This window comes from Phocoena sinus, chromosome 1, assembly GCF_008692025.1.
Source record: "Phocoena sinus isolate mPhoSin1 chromosome 1, mPhoSin1.pri, whole genome shotgun sequence".
Taxonomy (NCBI): Eukaryota; Metazoa; Chordata; class Mammalia; order Artiodactyla; family Phocoenidae; genus Phocoena; species Phocoena sinus.
In genome coordinates this window covers 59,594,762-59,622,242 of record NC_045763.1, presented here as the reverse complement: position 1 = coordinate 59,622,242, position 27,481 = coordinate 59,594,762, and the positions used below count along the sequence as shown (strand labels likewise).

General features: G+C 35.2%; 1 protein-coding gene across 6 annotated transcripts; it reads left to right on the top strand.

Annotated features, from left to right (window-relative positions):
* On the top strand, nucleotides 1–27,473 carry DEPDC1 (DEP domain containing 1). 6 transcript variants are annotated; one of them, XM_032633342.1, is made up of 13 exons: nucleotides 194–357; nucleotides 1,340–1,390; nucleotides 2,128–2,393; nucleotides 5,486–5,642; nucleotides 6,064–6,182; nucleotides 6,600–6,730; nucleotides 8,004–8,051; nucleotides 10,639–10,779; nucleotides 12,102–12,953; nucleotides 13,396–13,568; nucleotides 15,475–15,651; nucleotides 22,685–22,870; nucleotides 23,291–27,473. In XM_032633342.1, the coding sequence occupies exons 1-13, from the start codon at nucleotides 310–312 to the stop codon at nucleotides 23,360–23,362; spliced, it is 2,421 nt and encodes an 806-aa protein (XP_032489233.1). In that variant the 5' UTR covers nucleotides 194–309; the 3' UTR covers nucleotides 23,363–27,473. The 6 variants fall into 6 exon arrangements, with proteins under 6 accessions (XP_032489242.1, XP_032489218.1, XP_032489250.1 ...); XM_032633335.1 differs by having other exon boundaries at nucleotides 238–357; nucleotides 23,564–24,351; XM_032633351.1 differs by lacking the exons at nucleotides 194–357; nucleotides 1,340–1,390 and adding an exon at nucleotides 1–177 and having other exon boundaries at nucleotides 23,564–27,473.
* The last annotated feature ends 8 nt before the right edge of the window (nucleotides 27,474–27,481 follow it).

The window sequence follows — 27,481 nt, the reverse complement described above, 5'->3', positions numbered from 1 at the left end:
AGCCAGGTTAAGCCGGGCGCCTGTCTCGTCGGCCCCGCCCGGGAGTAGACCAGCCAGCGCAAGCCCCACGGCCCCGCGCGAAAGCCTTAAAAGTCCACAGCCCACGCCGACTGCGGCGGGGTCAGGGAGGCGCGTCACGTGGCCCAACGGCGCAGCCAATCAGCGCAGCCCTCTGAGGTATTCAAATCGATGGCGGGGCCGACGGTTGTGGGAGGCCGCGCTGCCGCCGGCTTCTCGGGGGCTGAGTGTCGCCTTGCGCCGCCATGCCGGGCACCGGGCGCTGACAGACCTTCGGGCCCAGTGGGCGGAATGGAAAATCAGGGTGTGCCTCCCGGGCCTTATCGGGCCACCAGGCTGGTAAGACCGCGCATTAACGAGACTGGCCAGCCGGGGTGATGGCTGCTTTTACGTGAGAACGTTTGTAGCTTTCCCTCGGGCGGAGGGATAGGTCGCAGAACCTCTTGGGTGGCTGAAGAGGAGAATGAGGGGAGTTCGTGGATATCGCAGACCCTTGCAGGGCACGCCTGTCCCCCTCCTTTGCTCCGGGCACCCCAAGTGGGCGCATCGGAGTCAGCTTCTGAAGCTACCCCTCTTCTAGGTGCTGTCGGCGTCCCCTGAAATGTCTTGGAATATTCTGAGTTTAGCCGCTCCGCACGCCTGATTTTCTACCCGCATTAGGATTCGAGAAGAGTTTTGAGTTCCAGTGCTTTGTAGGGTCAGACTGGGGGCAAGCCCGATTGTTTGTGACAGCTTCGTTTAGCCGGTCCTGTAGAATTTAATGCAGGATGTACCGACTGAATGCCATTCAGTAACAGCTATTTCATAACTAAGAATGTTTTAAATATCCATCAGGAACCACTGTTGGTAGTCACTGGATTTGTACTTGCATAGAGTGTCTTGTGTATTTGGATCATCAATCCAAGAGGATACTGTGCCACTGGTTATGTGACATTAGGAGAGTCACTTCTGTGAGCGTCAGTTTCCACCTTGGTAAACTAGAGCTAATGATACATGCCCAGGCTAAAAGATGTCCTAGAGTAGACATACTGTATGTGAAAGTGTGCTGTGATCTGTAGAATAACAAACAACTTATTCTCTGGATAAATTGCAGCTCAATATAAGTTTCTTGAATAATATATGAAGTGTGGAAAGAAAAGGATATGGTTACTGTGTTTTCAGCTCTTAAATTCTGTGTTGTGATGTTGGGACCACATAGGTTAGATAAGTGGTAGCATAGTGAGTAGTAGCATAGTTGGGGTTACAAATCAGATTTCTTAACCTCTAACGTAAGATTTTTTAATTAAAAAGTTATATGTTTATTCTATACCACTCCTCGTAGACCTGCCACGAACCCAAAAGTTTGGATAATTTGAAAACAGTTTTGGAAAGTGTGAGTATCTTTTGAAAATGTAGATATATCACAGCGTCATTAAACAAACAGTAGACTTAAAACTTAACTTACCGCATATGTTCTATGTAAATTATTGGGATCTTCACTAGTAAATATACTAAAGGTATATTAATACTTTAATACTAAAGGTATTTTACCAGTAAAACTATTGCCTGCCAAGAGTTTTGTTTGGCCTGCATAGTTAGTTATGAGTACAGGTTCTAGAGTCAATCCAATGCCTGGGTTTTAGCTGTGTGACCTTTGTTAAATTATTAAATATCTCTGTGCTTCATATTCCTTATCTGAAAATGGGATAGTAATAGTACCTATTCATAGAATTGTGAGAATTAAAGTGAAATAATGAGTGTAATGCATAGTGTCTGACACAAATGCTACTATCATATTATTAATATTAGTTGAGGTTAAAGAAACAGGAAGAAACAGGAATAAATGCTTTCTCTGTTGAGGACTAAAGGCAGGTTCATTGTAGTTCTCCTTTATTCCTAGGTTTCCTAAGTAAGCCAACCAGCCAGTGAAGTGCTTGTAGTCCAAAACTATTACATAAAAATATTATTACAACACTAGAATTAATAAAAAGAAATCAGTATGGGATGTAAAATTTTCTTTAGCACAAATAAGACAAGTGATTTCTTCATGAATTTTAATGATTTAACAAGATGCGAATGAGAGAATTTTCTTTGTCTGATTAAAAAATTTTTTTTCCTTTCCATTTGCAGTGGAATGAAGTTACCACATCTTTTCGAGCGGGAATGCCTCTAAGGAAACACAGGCAACACTTTAAAAAATATGGCAATTGTTTTACAGCAGGAGAAGCAGTAGACTGGCTTTATGACCTATTAAGAAATAATAGCAATTTTGGTCCTGAAGTTACAAGGCAACAGACTATCCAGCTATTGAGAAAATTTCTTAAGAACCATGTCATTGAAGATATCAAAGGCAAATGGGGATCAGAAAATCTTGATGACAACAGTCAGCTATTCAGGTACTAAACAAAGAAATAACTGCAAAACTGAATTACTTAACAATGAAGTTTCACTCCACTTCTAATACTTTTACTAAAACAGCAGCCTCTTCAGGGGAAGTAATATTTTCTGCAGAAAACTTACTGCTCTTAGTCCAATTAAAACCATTTAAAAGTTAAAGTTAGTTAAAGGTTATTGCTGCACAATTAAAACTTATAATAAAATAAGGAGTTGGGAGGAAAGAATAAGATAGTGTCACTTTTACATATTCTGAAAGCTCTGTAACATGTCAAGGACAGAACGTTATCAACCTTTAGTTTCATAGATTTAAGAATTACAAGACAAGTTCTCACAGGTCCTTACCTTCAAGTGATATGTAATCTATAGAATCTAAGAACACATGTGATGAAATAAAAAATAGCAAACTTTATATAATAACTAACAAAAGAAATATACCACAGGTTGAAGAGATTATTTATTAAGAATTTATCATGTATGAGAAGCCCTACTTTATGAGTTACATGTTTTCTTTATTTAATCCCTAGAATAGCTCAGCAAGGAAAATATTAATTCCTTCTTACAGGTGAAGAGCCTGAGACTATGCTTCAACAAATTTTATTCCCTTGGTCTGAAATATGTTCATGTACACATTCATCAGACTAGTAAACACGTTTCTTCTCATGTCAGCTGTATTGTAGCATCTGTGGGGCCTTTCTGACTCCCTCAGGCCAGCATAATTGATTTTTGTCTCTCGTACCCGGAGTTCTTGATTATATATCCCTTAAATTAGGTCTTTGGATTCTAATAACCATGTGTTTTTTGTGGGGTTTTTTTTGTTTTGTTTTGTTTTGTTTTTTTGCGGTACGCGGGCCTCTCATTGTTGTGGCCTCTCCCGTTGTGGAGCACAGGCTCCGGACGCGCAGGCTCAGTGGCCATGGCTCATGGGCCCAGCCGCTCCGCAGCATGTGGGATCTTCCCGGACCGGGGCACGAACCCGTGTTCCCTGCATCGGCAGGCGGACTCTCAACCACTGCGCCACCAGGAAAGCCCCCCATGTTTTTTTACTCTGCAAAATTAGTACTTTTCAAATGAAATGTAGAAATTGATTCTTGCCTATGTGTCAAAGATGACTTATGTCATACAAGTAAACTGCAATAACAAGCATATGAATATCTTGTATAACACCCTACAAATCTTTCCTCTCTCTACTACTCATCAGTCACCTTTTGAGTTCCTTTGCTGCTGCTCATCCTTTAGCTTTTACTGTCCTCAAGGTCCTAGGCTTGTCTACCCTTCACCTCTCTCCCTGGGCAATCTCATACCATGTCTCCACTTACTTTTCTTATGACTTTCAAACCTCCACCCCAAATACCTCTCCTGAGCTTTAGGCCCACTTTTGCCTATTAAACAGGCACTTCAAATATAGTATATGGAAAATCACTAACATCTCTTAACCTAAATTCTGACCTCTTATATCCATATCTGAATGAATGGCACAGTCTTCCCTGTAATTACCTTCATTCTTTCCCTTCTCCCCTTTAAATATGATGTAATTATCAAACCATGTCTATCATGTTGCCTCAGTATTCTCTGATCTGTCTACTTCTCTTAATGAACGTTCTTTTTGTGAGACTACTATTCTCTCTTACCTGGAATTCTGCATAACTCTTCAACTAGTCTCTCTACCTCTAGTGCTTTTATAGTGGTAACAATACTATGACGTAGTTAAAAATAAAGTATAACAAAAATGTGTAAGACCTTACTGGAGAAAATTATCAAATTGTACTTAAAGTAATAAGTGGAGAAGGATATTCTGTTCATGAATGAAAAGACTTAGTGTCATAAATAAGTCACTTCTTCCCAAATTGATGTATAAATTCAGTGCATCTTCATTCAAAACCCCTACATAATTTTTTGTAGGATTTAACAAACAGATTTTAGAGTTCATTTGATAATGTAAAGGTCCAAGTCAATTTTGAGGAACAATGAGGGGAGAATTGCCTTAACTGATTATCTGGGCTTAATTAAATTTAAATTAAGACCATTAAGTGCTGAGAATATAAACCCTTACATATAAAGAAACTTGGTGTGAGTTATACATGAATTAAATACCTAAATATGAAAATAAAACTCTTCTGAAAGAATACAAGAAACTATTTTTAGGACAGAGGAATAAGAAAAAAACTTCTGAGGTGACTAAAAACTTATGCATAAACTTGATGTATGTTAAAAGATACCATAGAGATATTGTTTATGTATATTTACTTAAAGTATGAAAACATGAACAAGAAGGAAATACACTAACTATAGGTTAATGATTTCCCTTAGGAAGAGAGAAATAGAATTAGCAAAGAATTTCTTTCATTAATAAGAAAGATAATGGGGCTTCCCTGGTGGTGCAGTGGTTAAGAATCCACCTGCCAGTGCAGGGGACACAGTTTCGAGCCCTGGTCCAGGAAGATCCCACATGCCGCAGAGCAACTAAGCCCATGTGCCACGACTACTGAGCCTGCGCTCTAGAGCCCGCAAGCCACAACTACTGAGCCCACACGCTGCAACTACTAAAGCTCACGTGCCTAGAGCCCGTACTCTACAACAAGAGAAGCCACTGCAATGAGAAGTCTGCACACCCCAATGAAGAGTAGCCCCCACTCGCCGCAACTAGAGAAAGCCCACGCGCAGCAACGAAGACCCAACGTAGCCATTAATTTTAAAATTAATTAATTTTAAATTTTAAATTTTAAATTTAATTAATTAAATTTTAAAAATAATAATAAATTTAAATTTTTTTTTTAATTTAAAAAAATTTAAAAAGATAATGAAGTCTTGGTAAAATGTTAATAGTTGCATTGGTTGATGGTTACCTATGTGGACGTTGTTTTATATTATTTTCTGTACTTTTCTGTATCTTTGAAATACATACAGTTTACTAAAGAAAGCAGGAAACTATTAAAATTTTTTAAAAGGTTTAATGGGAAAATTAATTTATGTAGAAAATTCATTCCTTGATAATGTAAATAAATCCAGTTTTTTTAGTTATTTTTAAGATAAATGGCACTAAAAGTTTGTTTATGATCTCACATTATTTAATTGCATATTATTCTTAAACCAGATTTCCTGCAAATTCTCCACTTAAAACTCTTCCACGAAGGCATCCAGAATTGAGAAAAAACAGAATAGAGAACTTTTCCAAAGATAAAGATAGTATTTTTAAATTACGAAACTTATCTCGGAGAACTCCTAAAAAGCATGGATTACATTTCTCTCAGGTAAAACATCCTTTATTAGTATAAATATAATTACTGCGTGCTTAATAATAGAATCATTAAAAGTGAATGACTAATATTTGAAGCCAACACTTGGAATCTCTTAACTATATTATATTCTAAAAATGTATGTGTAAATTTGTTTGGAACTCACAGAAACGAAAATAAAAATGGTAGTGAGACATACTTGAAATAGTATTTGTATAATTTAAGCATGTTTTGTTTTAAATTAATTTGAGGGTAGTGGAGGCAGCTGCAAAACCGAAAGCTCTATTACAATATATTGCATTATTTCTTCAAGTGACACCTTACAGCTCCACAATGGGCTGATACTAATAGAATTACTAAATATTAGAAGTGGTGTCAGTTCATTATTTCCAAAATGTGAGCATACCATATTAAACCAAAGTAATTCTTTTTTCAGGAAAATGCAGAGAAAATGAACTGTGAAATAATCAATGAACATCAAGAAAACTCCGTTGATAATAGAGAAATAAGCCAGAAAGATGTTGAAGAAGCTTGGAGATATGTTATTCTGATCTAGTAAGCTATAACTAAGCTATAAGCAAGTTCCTGAGGTGTTTAGAATGTTAATTTGATATTTTCATCAAGATATGCAGTTGAGGAAGAACAGATTAATTCGCAAAGCTTAGAATTTAACCTGTATATGTGTTTCTTAAATATTCTTGCGATAGTTCTGGTGCAATAGAAGTAGAATGTTTTCAATATAATTTGCTTTTTCTTTGACTCAAAGTTGTAGCTCTAGTTTGGGGTCTATATTGGAATCCTGCAACAGTTATTAAGATATTTTAAAGTAAATACTACTATAAGTCTTAGAGGTTGATTTAAGAAAAATATTCCAAAAGCTTTGTTTGTTTTCCATTCAAACTCTTTCATATTTGTATTCTATTCCACTTATTCTATGGAGGAAAAACAGTTTGAATTCTTTCTCCTATTTAGCCTGCAAACAATTTTAGGTGTGTCATCCCTAGAAGAAGTCATAAATCCCAAGCAAGTAATTCCTCAATGTATAATGTACAACATGACCAATACAAGTAAGCATGGAGTAGTTATACTGCAAGACAAATCAGGTTGGTATCAATAAAAGAAGTTGGAATCATTTTAAACATGCTAACAAAGGTTGCAGCTATTGTGGGGATAAAGAGAGAACAAAATGTAGAAAGTAGAATACTTCAGTTGAGAGAACGTCAGGGAGACTACTGATTTATCAGAGGCGCTTTAGTAATCATAGTGGGCTAATTTTTAAATGAATATTATTCACACTTATTTTAGCTCCTAAGGTGGTTTCCTGAATGATTTTTTTTTTTAATGACAGGGTTAAGCATCCAAAAGATATGCAAATATAATTAAAACTATTGATTAATCACATTTTATTGAGGACCTACAATGTGCCAGGCACTATGCTAAAGATTAGTGATGAGCAAGAGAGAAATGGTCCATGCCTTCCTGGAGCTTACATGAGAAGTTATATACAAATTTAAAGGGGTCAAGACATACATACAAAACCAAAGTAACACCCTATAAAATAAGTCAAAACTCTCATGAACAGTATTCTAAAGAACACTGGCTTTGTATTATATATGTGTTTATATAATATATTGATTTCAGATATAAGATAGGAAAATCGGGGAAATAATTTAAGCCAGATGTATTGGAAAGCTTATAGGAAATGTATTAATAAATTTACTGAAAATGTTGGCTCATTTTTTTATAATCAATTGCTGTCTGTAGAATTAATTGACATGCATTACTTTGAGTTTCTTTTTGTGGGCAAGAACTTTGAGGGTTTAATTGTAGGAGCAAAAAAGTAAATGTTAAAACTTAAGAACTATGTTGTGTATGCTTGTAGCTTTGGACCAGTTGTATCTTTCATTACCTAAAATAACTTGATTATATGCTCTCCATCTAAGCTTTCTATTCTTTATAACTATTAACTTTTCAAGTCAAATGTATGTGTGGTTTTTGTGTTTGTGTCAAAAAACTGCTACACTTATGTGTCATGTTTAACATAGTGGCAATTGAAAGATTTTAAGCAAGCCTCACTGTGAAAGTACCTTAATATTCAAATATAGCTTGTTTCAATCATAGGTCTCACTCAAATCAGTAATATTCAAATAGCATAGCTAACTTTTTAAACTTGTATTGTAAAATACTGTCTTGGCCCTATGTCTTATTAAATATGTAATCATTTTTAATCCTGGTACACATACATGTGTGTGTGTATATATATATATATATACACACACACACACGTATGTATAATTATATAATATAATAAGTGTGAAGTTTTAAATATACTATCATCATAATTGTATGATTGAACACTATTAATTTTTTGTGTAGATGACCTTCCTCACTGGGTATTATCTGCCATGAAGTGCCTAGCAAATTGTAAGTTAAACTGTGTGTGTGTGTGTGCGTGTGTGTGCGTGTGTGTGTGTATTATATTGATAAAATATTTAATAAGAACCAAGGAATTATTTTTAATAATTTATAAAGTCCTGATAAAATTAAATTATATTCTTTCTGTTGATGTTTAAATGAATATCTAGTAGAACTGATTACACTTCTTTGCATGTGGAGTGTGTTATAGAGCCCTTAACTTTTTCTATGCAGATAGTGATTTTATAATCCAAGCCCGTCATTTATGACTCAGTTCTCATAAATCATAAAATCGTAGGCTAGAGGATCTCAGAGGATGTTTAGGTATAATCTACATCAATTGCCTTAGTGAGTCCAGGGAGTTCAAATAGCAACTTCTAAGTAAAGCAGCTGGTAAGTTGAAAGTTTCCATCAGAAATGAAATCTTATAAAACCCACTTCAGTCCCCTTGCCATTGTACATAGCTTCAACATTTGGTGTTTCATGACATGCTTCTACTCCATAGGATATATTAATGGGACTTTTATGTTTATGAAAAAAAATGGTCTGTCATTAATCAGATCATTTTTTAGCATTTCATTCTTCAAGTTTTTTCCATAGTGATCAGTGAGTTTTATAATTTAAGACCCTAGTTCTAGTACAAAACCCTAATTGCTCTCGAAAATCAGTTTTTAAAATATGCAGAGGTGTTTTGATGCTTCTAAATCATCAAAAGTTAAATTATATTTTAATAATTTTGTTACAAAAGTATTTTTCTAGTTTTTATAAAATTAGTATTTTATTAATGTTCAGGATAAGTATATATTCCCTTGTTGTCCACTGGGTGTCAATATGACAAAATAACAGGATAACTAGCAATAAGTAAATAATATTAGTTATAGAAAAAATTTATCAATTCAAGGTAAAGATCTTGATCAGAAGCTAAAGATTTCTGAGATTCTCTTTCTACCTTCTCGCTACGTAACTGTCCTTCTCTCTCATACCTTGGCTCATGATTAGCAACTCAGATAGCATACTTCAGGGATTTCTCTGATGCCCCATCTTTAGGGATTTGTTTCTTTTTCTTTTCAATCCACATTATACATAAATGATACCAAGATTATAGCTTACTAAATTCCAGTTTAACAACATTATGTCTAGCCAGAGGCAATATTAAGACTTTTATTTAACTTGTTTGTTATTTAATCCCCCACCGTAATCCTGTGACATACAGGAATCAAAGATCAATATACTATTCATAATTTTTTTTCTAGAAGAGAAAACTAAGGCTTAGAAAGTCTTTTCTTCTGATACATAAGGAGCTATGTATTCAAACCTAGATTCTCTAACTGTAAATTCTGTGTTTTTAATTCCAGTAAAGTATTTTCTATCTTAGAAAACTTTTAATGATTATCAAATTTTTTATTCTACATATTAAGAATATTTCTTATATCCGCCTCAGAAAAATTGTCTATTTGTTCCACATAAAATCCTTATTAGCCTTTAAGCTATTAAGTGTGTGTATGTGTGTTAACTTGAAAGATAACATAGTAACTCTCAAATCTGAGTGCATATCACAGCCACTAGAGAAACTCAGCAAATATTCAGATTCAGTCGATTCAGTATGTCAGGATTTTTTTTTTTTTAAATCACGTCTCAGAAGATTCTTATAGCAAGATGCCCAGCTCCGTGTTAGGAAACTACTTAATTAGTGAACCAGAAGCAAACATTTCTAGATCAGTAATTCCTAGCTCCATAGGAATTCTGATAGATTCTGGACTGTTTAGAGGAGATTATATATACTTTTAATAGGTACACTGGATGATTCTGATTATAAAGTCCACGGACCACACTTCAAATGCTATTAAACCTCAAGATCCTGTGACTTGCTCTCACTTTATACTGCTCTAAATTCTAATTTTAGCTTTGCCACCAAACCCCTTTTACCTTGAGCAAGTTGCTCTGAGCTTCAGTTTCCTCACCTGTAACATAAGATCAGAATTTATTTCTGAGGAAAATACTAATGAGTAGACATGATTATTTCAATAATGTTAAGCTAATGGAACAGCGATGTAAAGATATTATTTAAACTCATTCAGGGTATGCTTCACGTCAGGCAAAATTTAATCATAAAAATGTAAATTTACAAAAGACAATTTGAAAGAATTATTTGCATAATCCAAATAATCTTTGCTTTATAAAATGAATTGTGATAAAATCCCATTAAAATAAGCTGTCCTGATGCTTTTAAAATATATTTCAAATTTTGCTTTATATACAATTTTTCAGTCATATAAATATTAAAATTAAACAAAATGCTAATAGTTGCAGTGATTTCTAATGAAAAGATGGTGAGAAGGAATGAGATATGCATAGAAGGAATTAAATATGCATATTTAAATTTAAATTTATCTAAATTTAAATTTAATTTAAATTAAATTTAATTAAATTTAAGTTTAAATTAAATTTAATTTAAATTTTTAAATTGTGACAATTTGTTAAACATAACTCCTTCATGAAATAAGTATATGTTTTATGCTTTTTATAAGTATCTTTAAAAATTATATTTAAAATAAATTATATTTCATCTTTTTTTTTATTTTTTGCCTCTACTTAGGGCCAAGAAGTAATGATATGAATAATCCAACTTATGTTGGATTTGAACGAGATGTATTCAGAACAATTGCAGATTATTTTCTAGATCTCCCTGAACCTCTACTTACCTTTGAATATTATGAATTATTTGTGAACATTTTGGGTATGTATAGATTTTTATTTATTATTTAAATTTATTTTATTAGTTTCCAAGTCCCCCATAATTTAAAAGATCTAAAAGTATAGGTAAACATGAAGGTGGCAGGCTATAAATTATTTTAAACTTCAGGAATACTCTGGTTGTTGTTATGTTGTTTTCCAGTAATTCAAATATACCATTCCAACACCAATTCTCTACATCAATAGGGTGTCTTACAATTCAGTTCATTTCTGACACCAACTACCCAGTGTTAACCCAGACCCCAAAAAGTTGAGGACAAAGTCTTTCAGCTCTGATACTAACTACCCAGTGCTAGCTCAGACCCCAGAGATCAAGGGCTCAGTTCCACAACGCTGCCCTCACTTCAGGCACCAGCTGCAAATGAGGTCCTCAGGTTTACTGACATTTCTGCCTGGCTAACTACCAAGTTAGGGGTTCCCACAACCCCCTGAAGTTTAATAATTCACTGTAATGGCTCACAGAACTCTGGAAAGTGCTTTACTTAATGATTACCAGTTTATTATAAAGGATACAAGTCAGGAACAGCCAAATGGAAGAGATATATAGGGCAAGGAATGGGGGTAAGGGTTGTGCAGAGCTTCTATGTTCTCTCCAGGAATGTCATCCCCCCAAGCGTGTCCATGTATTCACCAACTGGTAAGCTCCCATAGCTGTGTTGTTTCAGAGTTTTAATTGAGGTTTCATTACATAGGCATGGTTGATTAAATCATTGCTCATTGTTGACTAAGTCTGACCTCCACCAACCACCACTACCCCACCACCCCCTCCAGGGAGGTCTGAGGTAAGGCTAAAAGTTCCAACCTTCCAAGAAGGGCTAAGCCTAAATCACCTCATTAGCATAAACTGAGGCTAGCTCTAATAGGCCCATTGTGAATAACAAAAGACTCCTGTCACTCTGGAGATTCGATGGGTTTTAGGAGTTCTATACCAGGTACCAGAAACAAAAACTATATATATGTTTTATTAAACTACAGTTGTCTTATAATTAAGAATTTTCTAATACTTGTAGACTGAAAGTAGATATTTTTTCATGTATTTGACTGAATCCATTTAATTAGATTGTTGAAATAAATTTTAAAGTTATTTTCATCACAAGTTGGAAAACCTCGAGTCTTGCACTTTGTAACTGAATGTTGCATGTGTCCTATTTAAGTGGCTTCTGAATTAAGCAACTGCTATTTGTACTATACTAACAATATGTACTATAGTGATGCTTTGTTTTTTTTAACGTTACTCTTGTTTTTGTTTTATTTTTGTCCACTGTCATACAGTTGCATCTTAATTTTTGTTTCATTTCCTGGTAGTTGTTTGTGGCTACGTCACAGTTTCAGATAGACCCAGTGGGATACATAAAATCCAAGATGATCCACAGTCTTCAAAAATCCTTCACTTAAACAGTCTGAATTCCTTCAAATCAACTGAGTGTCTTCTTCTCAGTCTGCTTCATAAAGACAAAAACAAAGAAGAATCAGATACTACTGAGAGACTGCAGATAAGTGATCAAGGATTTCAAGAAAACTATGCTAAGAAAATGCAGCTAGTTAATTTAAAAAACAGAAGAGCCAGTGTTAATGACATAATGGGAGGAAGTTGTCATAATTTAATAGGCTTAAGTAGTATGCATGTTCTATCCTCTAGCATCAAACCAAGGTGCTATTCATTAGAAGGAATTGTAGATTTACCAGGGAGTTCAAGTAAAGAGGTCTCCAGTGTCTTCCATCAATCTGTTCTGAACATAAAAGGACAAAATAATAAACAATTTTTAGAGTCTGAGACCAAACAGGAATCCCTAATGCATCTTCATTCAGAGGAAAGTATTCAAAAACCACTCTGTGTTGGTTTTAAAAGAACCTCTACTTTGACCGTTCAAGACCAAGAGGAGTTATGTAATGGAAAGTGCAAGTCAAAACAGCTTTGTAGATCTCAGAGTTTACTTTTAAGAAGTAGTACAAGAAGGAATAGTTATATTAATATGCCAGTGGCTGAAATTATCATGAAACCAAATCTTGGACAAGGCAGCACAAGTGTGCAAACAGCTATGGAAGGTGAACTCGGAGAGTCTAGTACTACAGTCAATAAAAGACTCTGCAAAAGTACAATAGAACTTTCAGAAAACTCTTTACCTCCAGCTTCCTCTATGTTGACTGGCACACAAAGTAAGGTTGATGCTTTCAACGCATGTAATGTTAACTTTTAGTGTTTACTAACCCTATTTCACTTACCTGGCTTTTCTTCTCTGAAATTGCTTTCCTTTTTCCCTCCAGAAGGAAAGTTTCATATTGTAAAAGACTTGTCATGGCATAACCAAGATTTATTCTACTTACCTAAAGCACTCCTTTTCTTTCCCTTAAATTGCACTTATTCTGAGTCACTTTATTTGTAATAAGTGAAGGATTTTCAATCCTTCATAATCCAATGGGTTATGAAGAAAATAATGAGTATCTTACCATGCTTTTGAAGAATGTGGAAATTTCTGGGAATAGTCAAAAGAAACAAAATATTAAAATATTATTTTGCCTTTATATAACTATATGCTAGTAGTATGAAAGCAGCTAGTGTCATTGATGATTTTTTTCTGGGGGGTAATTTGCCTTCTAGGTTTGCTACAACCTCATTTAGAGAGGGTTGCCATCGATGCACTACAGTTGTGTTGTTTGTTACTTCCCCCACCAAATCGTAGACGGCTTCAACTTCTAATGCGCATGATTTCGCGAATGAGTCAAAATGTTGATATGCCCCAACTTCATGATGCAATGGGTACAAGATCACTGGTAAGTTCATTTCTCAAGGAAAGAATAAGTCCGGTTCATAAACTGCACCGCACCCCCACCACCGAAAAAAAAAGAAAGAAAGAAGACCAAACCATCTAAGCATACTACTCAAGTGATGTCATGGTCTTGAAATCCTAGATTCTTGAGTTAAAAAAAGGCTCTTGAAAGTCTAACCTTTCCTAGCAGCAGAATACTGGTACATTAATCCTTTGTGCCCAGTCTTTTATACTTTCACATCTTGATCTTTACCTAAGGACTTTGCCTATTCACTCACGCTATATCACTTCATAGTGGTTAACTGTCAGGCCATATTATATTGCCTTGTGCCAATTCTGTTTGGTGGGGAAGGAAGAGGAGATGTAGGCACTGTTGAAAGCCGAAGGGCACTATAACCCTGTGAAATAAAGAATTAATGGGAAATTCATGTGTAGTAAGTCAAAGTGTTTCAGATATTGTAGTAGTGGGAAAGTTGTATTTGATGTGTTATGTGAATTAGGATAGCTTGTCATTGTGGGCAGGAAGTTGGGAGAGGTACTGTGAAGCAGTCTTAGGCTCCATATGAAGATGAGGGAAACAAGGCATTTATATGCAGATGTTGACTGGAAATGAACTCTTGAAATAGTATCTCTAATATCTCTTTCCCTCCCTCTCTTTATCTCTCTCTTCCTCTCTCTCTCTCTCTCTCTCTCTCTCTCACTCTCACTCTCTCTCTCTGTCTTTCTATAAAGAGCTGCCACTTCCTCAGAGCACAGCTTCAATTTACAGAATGTTCTTATAGCAAGGAGTCTGTAGCTAAGCTCCGTTCTTCTACTTATTAAGGACAGTTTTTTAATAAAACGACATACCTAATATAAAGAGGAAGAATTATTCTTAAGTAATTGTGGCATCATTAAAAAGCATAGGGAAGTTTGTAGGAAAAGATATTTAGAGAGATATGAGTAAGAAGGGGGTAATTTTGATTTTACACTTTTTGAGGTTGAGGTTATAGAACATCTAAGTGAAATTTATCCTACAGACAGAAGGTTGGAAATGAACCTGGTGAAGAAATATTAGGGCAGAAAGTATATTTTTTGGAAAAGTGGTAGTTGAGGCTATGGGAGTAAATGAGTTCTACAAAGCTGAGCAAACAAAGAATAAAAGCTGAGGACTGAGCATTGGAAGAAGATAGGAAAACCTGCCAGGCATGTAGGAATAAGACCAAAAATATTTCAATTCAATAAATATGCTCACCATCTATTATGTGCAAAATACTTAAAATACAATTCTGATATTCAAATTATTTTAGAATGAGGTGTGTGAGTGTTTATGTGTGCGTGTGTACATGTGTGTGTCTTATATTTGGTGGGTCATATGGACATGAATGAGAGTAAATTAGTTTTGAAACACAAAATTTACCCCAGGATTTGAAGATTGTTATGATGGAATTGAAAAATACAATGTACTAATTGTTTTGAAAGACTAATAGAATAGGATTAAAAACTGTTTTCCAGTTTCAAAAGATAAATGATGCCAACCTTGTAACCACTTGTGTTTATATATTCTCCTAGTCTGTGCTTTTATGGGGTTAATTTAATAAGTCACTGTTCTCTAACAGTCTTTAAGCACCATATTTGTATGGTATTAATGGAACCTAGGTGTTTAGTGATAAAATTGAGACAAAATTGAAGAAAAAGCTAAGACTTCTGTAATCATTTGGAATTTATATTAAGGAAATACTTAACAAGCACTATAAAAAAATTGGCATTTTATTCTTTCTAATGTAATAAGTTATTGTCCTCATTTTGTAAGCTGAAGTCTGCTTATCACTTTATCTCAATCCTTTAGCATAATACTACCTAGAAATTACTGGTATTCTAATTTATATAAAACCTTAAGTTTTTAAATTCACATCTTTTAATGTTTCTAGATGATACATACTTTTTCTCGGTGTGTGTTACGCTGTGCTGAAGAAGTAGATCTTGATGAGCTTCTCGCTGCACGATTAGTTTCTTTCTTGATGGATCATCAACAGGAAATTCTCCAAGTACCCTCTTACCTACAGACTGCAGTGGAGAAACATCTTGACTACTTAAGAAAGGGCCATGTATGTATTCTAAGTCTTAAAATTCTCTGCATTAGTCAGTTGCAAGTGGCAAACTCATCTCAAACTAGCCTAATCAGAAAGGGAGACTTTATCAGCTCACATAAATAACCTCCAAAAGTCAAGAATGTAGACAGAATATGGATATTCAAATAACAATAGGACTGTTTCCATCCCTTCATCACTTATTTCCATTTCGGTCCTATATTTTAAAAATGGCTCCTTCACATGGTTGGATATGGCTGATTAAAGCTCTTGAGTCATAGACTTATATTTGCAATCCAAAGGAAAAAAAAACAAACATTCCTCACCTCCAATTTGAAAAGTTAATGGTATGGACACAGAGTGGCCAAATCTAGATTAAATGCACATTCTTTAGGTGGTTGAGGGTGAGTGGGTTGAAGAGAGGGCCCATTCTCTGAGTGGCTCTACATAGATTAGAGAAGAATCTGTTCTTCACGAAAGGTAAGGATAGTTGGAGTAGAATGGGAAGAACTTTTATAAGGAGAGAAGGAATCTAAGCATCCAAAAACAACAGATGTCTGCTATATGCAGTCCTTGGCTGCCCAACACACATATTCATGTTTCTTCCTATACATACTATTCTAATATTGCCATGACTTACTGTAATTATAACTATCCCCCACAATTCTTTCTCTTGTCTACAAATTTTTATTTTTCCTACAGCAGGTCCTAATTGGTCATCAATTTTATACACATCAGTGTATACATATCAATCCCAATCGCCCAATTCATCACACCACCACTCCCACCCCCCAACCGCTTTCCCCCCTTAGTGTCCATACATTTGTTCTCTACATCCATGTCTCAATTTCTTCCCTGAAAACCAGTTCATCTGTACCATTTTCTAGGTTCCACATATATGCGCTAACATACGATATTTGTTTTTCTCTTTCTGACTTACTTCACTCTGTATGACAGTCTCTAGATCCATCCACGTCTCTACAAATGGCCCAATTCCATTCCTTTTTATGGCTGAGTACTGTTCCATTGTATATATGTACCACATATTCTTTATCCATTCATCTGTCGATGGGCATTTACATTGCTTCCATGACCTGGCTATTGTAAATAGTGCTGCAATGAACATTGAGGTGCATGTGTCTTTTTGAATTATGGTTTTCTCTGGCTATATGCCCAGTAGTGGGATTGTTGGGCCATGTGGTAGTTCTATTTTTGGTTTTTAAGGAACCTCCATACTGTTCTCCATAGTGGCTATATCAATTTACATTCCCACAAAGAGTGCAAGAGGGTCCCCTTTTCTCCACACCTTTGCCAGCACTTGTTCTTTGTAGATTTTCTGATGATGCCCATTCTAACTGTTGTGAGGTGATACCTCATTGTAGTTTTGATTTGCATTTCTCTAATAATTAGTGACGTTGAGCAGCTTTACATGTGCTTCTTGACCATCTGTATCTCTTCTTTGGAGAAATGTCTATTTAGGTCTCTGCCCATTTTTGGATTGGGTTGTTTGTTCTTTTTAATATTGAGCTGCATGAGCTGTTTATATACTTTGGAGATTAATCCTTTCTCCGTTGATTCGTTTGCAAATATTTTCGCCCATTCTGAGGGTTGTCTTTTCGTCCTGTTTATGGTTTCCTTTGCTGTGCAAAAGCTTTGAAGTTTCATTAGGTCCCATTTGTTTATTTTTGTTTTTATTTTCATTACTGTAGGAGGTAGATCCAAAAAGATCTTGCTGTGACTTATATCAAAGAGTGTTCTTCCTATGTTCTCCTCTAAGAGTTTGATGGTGTCTGGCCTTACATTTAGGTCTTTAATCCATTTTGAGTTTATTTCTGAGTATGGTGTTAGGGAGTGTTCTCATCTCATTCTTTTACATGTAGCTTTCCAGTTTTCTCAGCACCACTTATTGAAGAGACTGTCTTTTCTCCATTGCACGTCCTTGCCTCCTTTGTCATAGATTAGTTGACCATAGGTGCGTGGGCTTATCTCTGGGCTTTCTATCTTGTTCCACTGATCTATGTTTCTGTTTATGTGCCAGTACCATATTGTCTTGATCACTGTAGCTTTGTAGTATAGTCTGAAGTCAGGGAGTCTGATTCCTCCAGCTCTGTTTTTTTCCCTCAAGACTTCTTTGGCTATTTGGGGTCTTTTGTGTCTCCAAACAAATTTTAAAATTTTTTGTTCTAGTTCTGTAAAAAATGCCATTGGTAACTTAATAGGGATTGTATTGAATCTGTAGATTGCTTTGGGTGGTATAGTCATTTTCACAATATTGATTCTTCCAATCCAAGAACATGGTATACCTCTCCATCTGTTGGTATCATCTTTAATTTCTTTCATCAGTGTCTTATAGTTTTCTGCATACAGGTCTATTGTCTCCCTAGGTAGGTTTATTCCTAGGTATTTTATTCTTTTCGTTGCAATGGTAAATGGGAGTGTTTGCTTAATTTCTCTTTCAGATTTTTCATCATTAGTGTATAGGAATGCAAGAGATTTCTGTGCATTAATTTTGTATCCTGCAACTTTACCTAATTCATTGATTAACTCTAGTAGTTTTCTGGTGGCATCTTTAGGATTCTCTATGTATAGTATCATGTCATCTGCAAACAGTGACAGTTTTACTTCTCCTTTTCCAATCTGTATTCCTTTTATTTCTTTTTCTTCTCTGATTGCTGTGGCTAGAACTTATAAAACTATGTTGAATAATAGTGGTGAGAGTGGACATCCTTGTCTTGTTCCTGATCTTAGAGGAAATTTTTTCAGTTTTTCACTATTGAGAATGATGTTTGCTGTGGGTTTGTTGTACATGGCCTTTATTATGCTGAGGTAGCTTCCATCTATGCCCACTTTCTGGAGAGTTTTTATTATAAATGGGTGTTGAATATTGTCAAAAGCTTTTTCTGGATCTGTTGAGATGATCATATGGTTTTTATTCTTCAATTTGTTAATATGGTGTATCACATTGATTGATTTGCATATATTGAAGAATCCTTGCATCCCTGGGATAAATCCCACTTGATCATGGTGTATGATCCTTTTAATGTGTTGCTGGATTCTGTTTGCTAGTATTTTGTTGAGGATTTTTGCATCTATATTCATCAGTGATATTGGTCTGTAATTTTCTTTTTTTGTAGTATCTTTGTCTCATTTGGGTATCGGGGTGATGGTGGCCTCGTAGAATGAGTTTGGGAGTGTTCCTTCCTCTGCAATTTTTTGTAAGAGTTTGGGAAGGATGGGTGTTAGCTCTTCTCTAAATGTTTGATAGAATTCACCTGTGAAGCCATCTGGTCCTGGACTTTTGTTTGTTGGAAGATTTTTAATCACAATTTCAATTTCATTACTTGTGATTGGTCTGTTCATATTTTCTATTTCTTCCTGTTTCAGTCTTGGAAGGTTATACCTTTCTAAGAATTTGTGCATTTCTTCCAGGTTGTCCATTTTATTGGCATAGAGTTGCTTGTAGTAGTTTCTTAACGATGCTTTGTATTTCTGTAGTGTCTGTTGTAACTTCTCCTTTTTCATTTCTAATTTTATTGATTTGAGTCCTCTCTCTCTTTTTCTTGATGAGTCTGGCTAATGGTTTATCAGTTTTGTTTATCTTCTCAAAGAACCAGCTTTTAGTTTTATTGATCCTTGCTATTGTTTTCTTTCTTTCTATTTCATTTATTTCTGCTCTGATCTTTATGATTTCTTTCCTTCTGCTAACTTTGGCTTTTGTTTGTTCTTCTTTCTCTAGTTCCTATAGGTGTACGGTTAGATTGTTTATTTGAGATTTTTCTTGTTTCTTGAGGTAGGCTTGTATAGCTATAAACTACCCTCTTAGAACTACTTTTGCTGCATCCCATAGGTTTGGATCATCATGTTCTCATTGTCATTTGTCTCTAGGTATTTTTTTATTTCCTCTTTGATTTCTTCAGTGATCTCTTGGTTATTTAGTAACATCATGTTTAGCCTCCATGTGTTTGTGTTTCTTATGTTTTTTTTCCCTGTAATTTATTTGTAATCTCATAGCATTGTGATCAGAAAAGATGCTTGATATGATTTCAATTTTCTTAAATTTACGGTGGCCTGATTTGTGACCCATGATGTGATCTATCCTGGAGAATGTTCTGTTTGCACTTGAGAAGGAAGTGTAATCTGCTGTTTCTGGATGGAATGCTTATAAATATCAATTAAATCTATCTGGTCTATTGTGTCATTTAAAGCTTCTGTTTCCTTATTTGTTTTCATTTTGGATGATCTGTCCATTGGTGTAAATGGGGTGTTTAAGTCCCCCACTATTATTGTGTTACTGTCAATTTCCTGTTTTATAGCTGTTAGCAGTTGCCTTATGTATTGAGGTGCTCCTATGTTGGGTGCATATATATTTATAATTGTTATATCTTCTTCTTGGATTGATCCCTTGATCATTATGTAATGTCCTTCCTTGTCTCTTGTAACATTCTTTATTTTAAAGTCTATTTTATCTGATATGAGTATTGCTACTCCAGCTTTCTTTTGATTTCCATTTGCATGGAATAACTTTTTCCATCCCCTCACTTTCAGTCTGAATGTGTCCCTAGGTCTGAAGTGGGTCTCTTGTATACAGCATATAGATGGGTCTTGTTTTTGTACCCATTCTGCAAGCCTGTGTCTTTTGGTTGGAGCATTTAATCCATTCACGTTTAAGGTAGTTATCGATATGTATGTTTCTATGACCATTTTCTTAATTTTGGGGGGTTTGTTTTTGTAGGTCCTTTTCTTTTGTGTTTCCCACTTAGAGAAGTTCCTTTAGCATTTGTTGTAGAGCTGGTTTGGTGGTGCTGAATTCTCTTAGCTTTTGCTTGTCTGTAAAGCTTTTGATTTCTCCATCGAATCTGAATGAGATCATTACCAGGTAGAGTAATCTTGGTTGTAGGTTCTTCCCTTTCATCACTTTAAGTATATCATGCCACTCCCTTCTGGCTTGTAGAGTTTCTACTGAGAAATCAGCTGTTAACCTTATGGGAGTTCCCTTGTATGTTATTTGTCAGTTTTCCCTTGCTGCTTTCAATAATTTTTCTTTGTCTTTAATTTTTGCCAGTTTGATTACTATGTGTCTCGGCATGTTTATCCTTGGGTTTATCCTGTATGGGACTCTCTGTGCTTCCTGGACTTGGGTGGCTATTTCCTTTCCCATGTTAGGGAAGTTTTTGACTATGATCTCTTCAAGTATTTTCTCGGGTCCTTTCTCTCTCTCTTCTCCTTCTGAGACCCCTATAATGCGAATGTTCTTGCGTTTAATGTTGTCCCCAAGGTCTCTTGGGCTGTCTTCATTTTTTTTTCATTGTTTTTTCTTTATTCTGTTCCGCATCAGTGAATTCCACCATTTTGTCTTCCAGGTCACTTATCCACTCTTTTGTCTCAGTTATTCTGCTATTGATTCCTTCTAGTGTAGTTTTCATTTCAGTTATTGTATTGTTCATCTGTTTGTTTGTTCTTTAATTCTTCTAGGTCTTTGTTAAACAGTTCTTGCATCTTCTCCATTTTTTCCTCCATTCTTTTTCCGAGATCTTGGATCATCTTCACTATCATTATTCTGAATTCTCTTCTGAAAGTTTGCCTATCTCCACCTCATTTAGTTGTTTTTCTGGGGTTTATCTTGTTCCTTCATCTGGTACATAGCCCTCTGCCTTTTCATCTTGTCTGTTTTTGTGAATGTGGTTTTTGTTCCACAGGCTGCAGGATTGTAGTTCTTGCTTCAGCTGTCTACCCTCTGGTGGATGAGGCTATCTAAGAGGCTTGTGCAAGCTTCCTAATGGGAGGGACTGGTGGTGGGTAGAGCTGACTGGTGCTCTGGTGGGCAGAGCTCAGTAAAACTTTAATCCACTTGACTGCTGATGGGTGGGGCTGGGTTCCTTCCCTGTTGGTTGTTTGGCCTGAGGAGACCCAACACTGAAGCCTACCTGGGCTCTTTGGTGGGGCTAATGGTGGACTCTGGGAGGGCTCACTCCAAGGAGTACTTCCCAGAACTTCTGCTGCCAGTGTCCTTGTCCCCAGGGTGAGTCACAGCCACCGCCCACCTCTGCAGGAGACCCTCCAACACTAGCAGGTAGGTCTGGTTCAGTCTCCCCTGGGGTCACTGCTCCTTCCCCTGGGTCCCAATGTGCACACTACTTTGTGTGTGCCCTCCAAGAGTGGAGTCTCCGTTTCCCCCAGTCCTGTCGAAGTCCTGCAGTCAAATCCCACTAGCCTTCAAAGTCTGATTCTCTAGAAGTTCCTCCTCCCATTGCCAGACCCCCAGGTTGGGAACCTGACGTGGGGCTCAGAACCTTCACTCCAGTGGGTGGACTTCTGTGGTATAAGTGTTCTCCAGTCTGTGAGTCACCCACCCAGCAGTTATGGGATTTGTTTTTACTGTGATTGTGCCCCTCCTACCATCTCATTGTGGCTTCTCCATTTTTCTTTGGGTGTGGGGTATCTTTTTTGGTGAGTTCCAGTGTCTTCCTGTCGATGATTGTCCAGCAGCTAGTTGTGATTCTCGTGTTCTCTCAAGAGGGAGTGAGCACGTCCTTCTACTCTGCCATCTTGGTTCCTAATCACCTTGTCTACAGATGTTATGGGCCCTGCCCATGCTCTTACATCTCAAAAATAGTAGATGAACACTTTATTACCATTTCAAAATGTTAATGTTTTAAGATGAATTAAAATATCACTTTGTTAGTGTTTTGTAGTTAAAAGAATAAAATCCATGGTTATTGGTTCTAATGATGTTAGCTACCTTTATTTAATACTTGTGTGCTAAGCATTTTATATACATTATCTCACGTACATTCACATTTTACAGATGAGGAGACAGACCAAGACCAGTTTAAATAACTTACTGATGGTTATAAAGCTAGTAGGTTGTAGGGCTGGGATTGAGACGCTACTGACTTATTGCTACTCCGCTGCATAATACAGTTTTCTTAAAGTGCTGAATGTTTGGTGGCAAAATAATAGGTATTAAAACCCATCAGAAGAACCCTTTACCAAATAGGAACATGACCAGAATTAATGGATTTGACTGTATGTATCATTTTGTTCATTACAGATTAAAAATCCTGGAGATGGAGTGATTGCTCCTTTGCCAACGTATTCATACTGTAAACAAATTAGTGCTCAGGAGTTTGATGAACAAAAAGTTTCTACCTCTCAAGCTGCAGTTGCAGAACTTTTAGAGAATATTATTAAAAATAAGAGTTTGCCTGTGAAGGAGAAAAGGAAAAAACTAAAACAGGTAAGGGAATGAACAAGTTTCAATCATAAATATTTTCTAATATGCTATTGCTGATTGTTATTTAATGACATTTAGAATCTACTTTCTCATTTTAATATTTTGAATTTTAAATATCATATATGTAGGCTATGTATGACTACCTGCTGGTTTTACTCTGTCCTGAAGTTTTCATAATAACCATAATAACAGATACTCTCCTTTACTTCCAGTGTTTTATATTTAAAGCATGCATTACCCTGGGAAAATAATTGTAAACTTAGGACTATAATATGTAACTTTTAGTGACTCATCATTACCATTTAGAATTTTTAGCTCTACATCAAAACCCTGTAGCCACATGATTCTGGCAAGTCCAATTCCTGGTCTGAGACACTCAAAGAAGTATGAAATATACTAACTAGATCCTTGTGACCTTCATAGGCTTTACCACTGAGAAGGAAGAACATCTGGAATTTAGGAGAATTAACAGCAGAAGAGAATCCTAGATGTTAATGCTAACTGGAATCTAAGAAATATTACAGGGTACCTTTCATGTGTGAGAAAGTGGAGGGAGAAGCAAGAATAAAGTGAAAGGATACTGATCTCTGTAATACATCTTTGAGAAAGGCATTGAATCCTTATAAAATGTTGACCAGTGGCTTCAGCTCAGGTAATAATGTTAAATACCCTCTAATTCCTCACCTCATTTTTAAGTTTCAGAAGGAATATCCCTTGATATATCAGAAAAGATTTCCAACCTCTGAAAGTGAAGCAGCACTTTTTGGTGACAAACCTACAATCAAGCAACCAATGCTAATTTTAAGAAAACCAAAGTTTTGTAGTTTAAGATACTAATTGAATTGAAAATTATGTAATACTTGTGGAACTTTGGTAAGTGAAGCCATATCTAAGAATTCAGCTACTAAAAAGGAAGTCTATTTATGAATAAGGTTTTTCTAAATAGAACATTATATAAGGAAGTGCCAAAATAGTTTTTATCAATGTGAAACTGCTGAGAAACTAGGGAATCTCAATGGAGAGCAAGTGACAATAGGTGATACCAAATATTTTAATCAGAAATAATCTTTTTTTTTTATACAACTATCTGGAAAAGCTATCATGATGTGTGCTAAAGTTTCATTTACTTGAATTTTGAAAAATGACGTTTGCTCTTCAAGATTAAGCTGTAATTCTTTAAAAAAAAAACAAAAAAACAACTTATCTGCATGTGCTTATGGATGTTAGCTTAAAGAGCTAGTTGTTTAGGATTACTTTTGTTTCTAAGTGTAAGAATGTGAAGAATATTTGAAAATTCAATGAATTAATTTTCAACTGCTAAATATTGCACTCATATGTTCTTTTGCTACTTTTTATCTATTTATATATGTATGTGTTTTTAAAATATGAATATATATTATAAGACTTTGGTTTGCCTTAAACATTTACCCTAATTGCTTCAGTCATTCATTTTTTCAATAAATATCTTTTGCATTCTTATCTTCATGAATCTACTAGAATATAAAGATATGAAAGAAGTATAAGGCAATCACGTATTCATTTAAAAGATATTTATTTAGCAACTACTATGTGCCTTTCATTCTTCAAGATGTGGAGAGAAAATGATGAATAAACCAGAAAACCTCTTCCCTTAAGTATTTGCTTCCTAATCAAGGGAGATATACCTACCAGATACTTAAAAAAATAATACACCCCCTGAAATCAAGTCATGAGGATTCATTCAACTGAAGACTAGCCTTTTTAATTATGCAACAATTTCCTAAGCTAGTGTTTTCAAATTGTTGCATATTAGAATCACCTGGAGAGTTTTAAAATAATACATGATCAGGCCCTACCTTATACTGATTAAATCAAAATTTTAAGGGATGGCATATAGGCCTCAGTATTTTTTAAACCCTCTAGATGATTCCAATATTCAGCCACCTTTGAGAATCAGTGCCCTAAATACTTTTTATAAATAAAATGTCAAGCTGGTTTCCACTGGCTTTATTATTGCATTGGAAGAAAATGCCAAGTATAAATCCCTTTCATCTTAATAGAAGGTTCTACAAATTTCTGCTTGACTAACTACGTACAAACTTGAAGCAGCTTTTCTTCCACATTTTCCTGAAGATTATTTAATATCTATTTGGTAAGTGTAAAGATATACATAATGCCTGGGATGTAATAGACACTTATTGTTCAATGACTGTTTTGATTTTTCAGTGTAATTTTGTACTGTAAAATGACAATGTTCCATTTGAAATTAATACTTTTATTAAAAATATGGACAGAAAATAACTATATCTTTTGCCCAGAAACCTTAGCTGTAAAAATATTGAAGCGAATTAGAATTCTTCCCAAGGTGTTTGTATACTAAAAGTTTTCCTGTTTAAAGGTATGTAATAATGTGAATTATGTTGCATATTGAGATAAAAACTATTGTGGGTTTTATAACAATTTAATTTTGTATTTATTGATGGATATTAAATATATAAATATTATAAAGACATATAAATTTTGATCTCCCTTAATGTGCATGCAATTGAGGTTACAAAATACATGATGTAACAGTTTAATAATGTGAACTCTGAAGTCAGATTTGAATCCTACTGTGCTGTTTACTGTGTAACCTGAGACAGGTTATTTAACTTCTCTAAATCCCAGTTTTCTTATCTATACAATAAAGATTATAATAGTACCTGTTCCTTAGGATTGTTGTGAGTATTAAATAGAATAATTCATGAGAAGTTTTTATCACAATGTCTAGTATAGAATAGGCACTCTATTAAATGTTAGAAATTAATACTAGAAACACCTAGAATTATGACACTAGAAGAGATCTTAGCAAAAATACAGTCCTCTCAATTGCTTTGATCAGAAAGGAACCAAAACAAAATTGTGACCAACTGGTGAGTCTTATTAAACTATTTTTTAGTCATGAAACACAGCTTCTGATTGTACATACTGGTTGAAAATACCTGGTCTAATATAATGAGAAAATTTGATGAGGAAGGAAAGCATTAATATCTTCAGAAGCAATATCCTTGAATATGTGAAAGCATACAGGACACATTACACAAATAGAAGGCTTATTAACCTTTGACTGGAGCATGGACAGATACCGTTGTATCAGAAAAAAAGGGCAGAGTCTTTAATTTCAAATATTGATGGGTTGATTTGATGTTGAGTGCTTATAAAAAGTATCTTCTAATTACTTTTGCCTTCTCAGGAAATAAGAATCAGAGTCAACCCTTGAGAGTAAAGCATGGTGGGGAAGATATTGCAAGTTTGAAGGGAGAGGGTGTGAAATAGTAAATCTGTGGCAATGCACAGGGAATTGTAGTTCTGGTCCCAGAAGTTATTGCCACCAACGATTCCCAACAGCTTCTGCTAATTGTTGTCGTCTAGTGATCCACTCTTCTCATATACTGTCTAGTTATCTAGCACTCAGTAGTGGAAAGTATCAATACAAGGAATTTCCTACTGACTAGCTTCTGTCCTTGGAAAATGTAAATTCTGAGTTTCCTCATCCATAAAATATGAATAATAACATCTACCTAACTGGGTTGTTAAGATAATTTAAAGCAGCAATATATTTAAATCTTGACCTTAGCAAGCCCAAGCTCAATTTCTAAGTCCTTTCCTCTGATAATGAGTTTAATAAGATTTCTGCTGATTAAAACTCCTTCCCTTCCAAATCTCTGTCCTCATATCTCACAATATATTTTCTTTTCTATTCTATCAGTGGTGATATTTTTTATCCCATCTTTGGAAGAATTAAAAATAGTTTTATATCCTGGCAGCCTGTGTATCTTTCTCAAAGATATATCTCCTTTTGATTTTGAAGGTAAAGCACATATGTGTATATGTATATGCATGTGGTGTTATTGTTGAAATGAAACTTCTAGGAGAGAAAGGATTGCTGGTTTTAGTATTAAACTCTAAATTTAAAGAAATAAAGTCAGTTCACTGGAATAAACTTAATAGTTCTAAATACAATAAAGTATAGCAACTAAGAATCTTTTGTTATCTCAGAATTAGCTTTTGTATTAACTAAGAATCTTATTTTCTAAGAACTGGGGGAAAAAATGTACAGAGTAGCTGTTTTTAACTCTCCTGAAAACCTCTCAGAATGTGTACTGAGGGAACACAGAATGTATAAGACATTTGAAAGTAGTTTTGACTTTTTGCTCATTGTAAAAACAATTTTTGTATCATCATTAGTTGGTCTCTAACTTATCCTTCCATAAGCAAGTAGAAAACCAAAGTATATGCAACAACTGTTTCTAGGCATCGAACTACAGGTAATAAAAGACTGATTCCTGAGAAAAGGAAAACAAAGGAGGTAAGTCCTATGATTGTCCCCAGATTACTGCCTACAGGCAGTTGGCAGGCCACAGTGCAGGGAGGGGCAGCCAAAATAAAGCCCAGTGTCTCACTGCATTAAGGAGCTAGAGATCAGAGTTCAGGATGACTGAGAGAGATATTAAAAAAAAAAAAAAAGAAGAAAAGAAAAAAACCCTTCAGAGATCTGCAGTGGTCTAAAGATTTTGTTGAGTACTAATTGGCATGGAGCACAGTGAAGTAAGTCAGTTGAGTACTAAAAAAAAAAAAAAAAAAAAAACTAGCCAA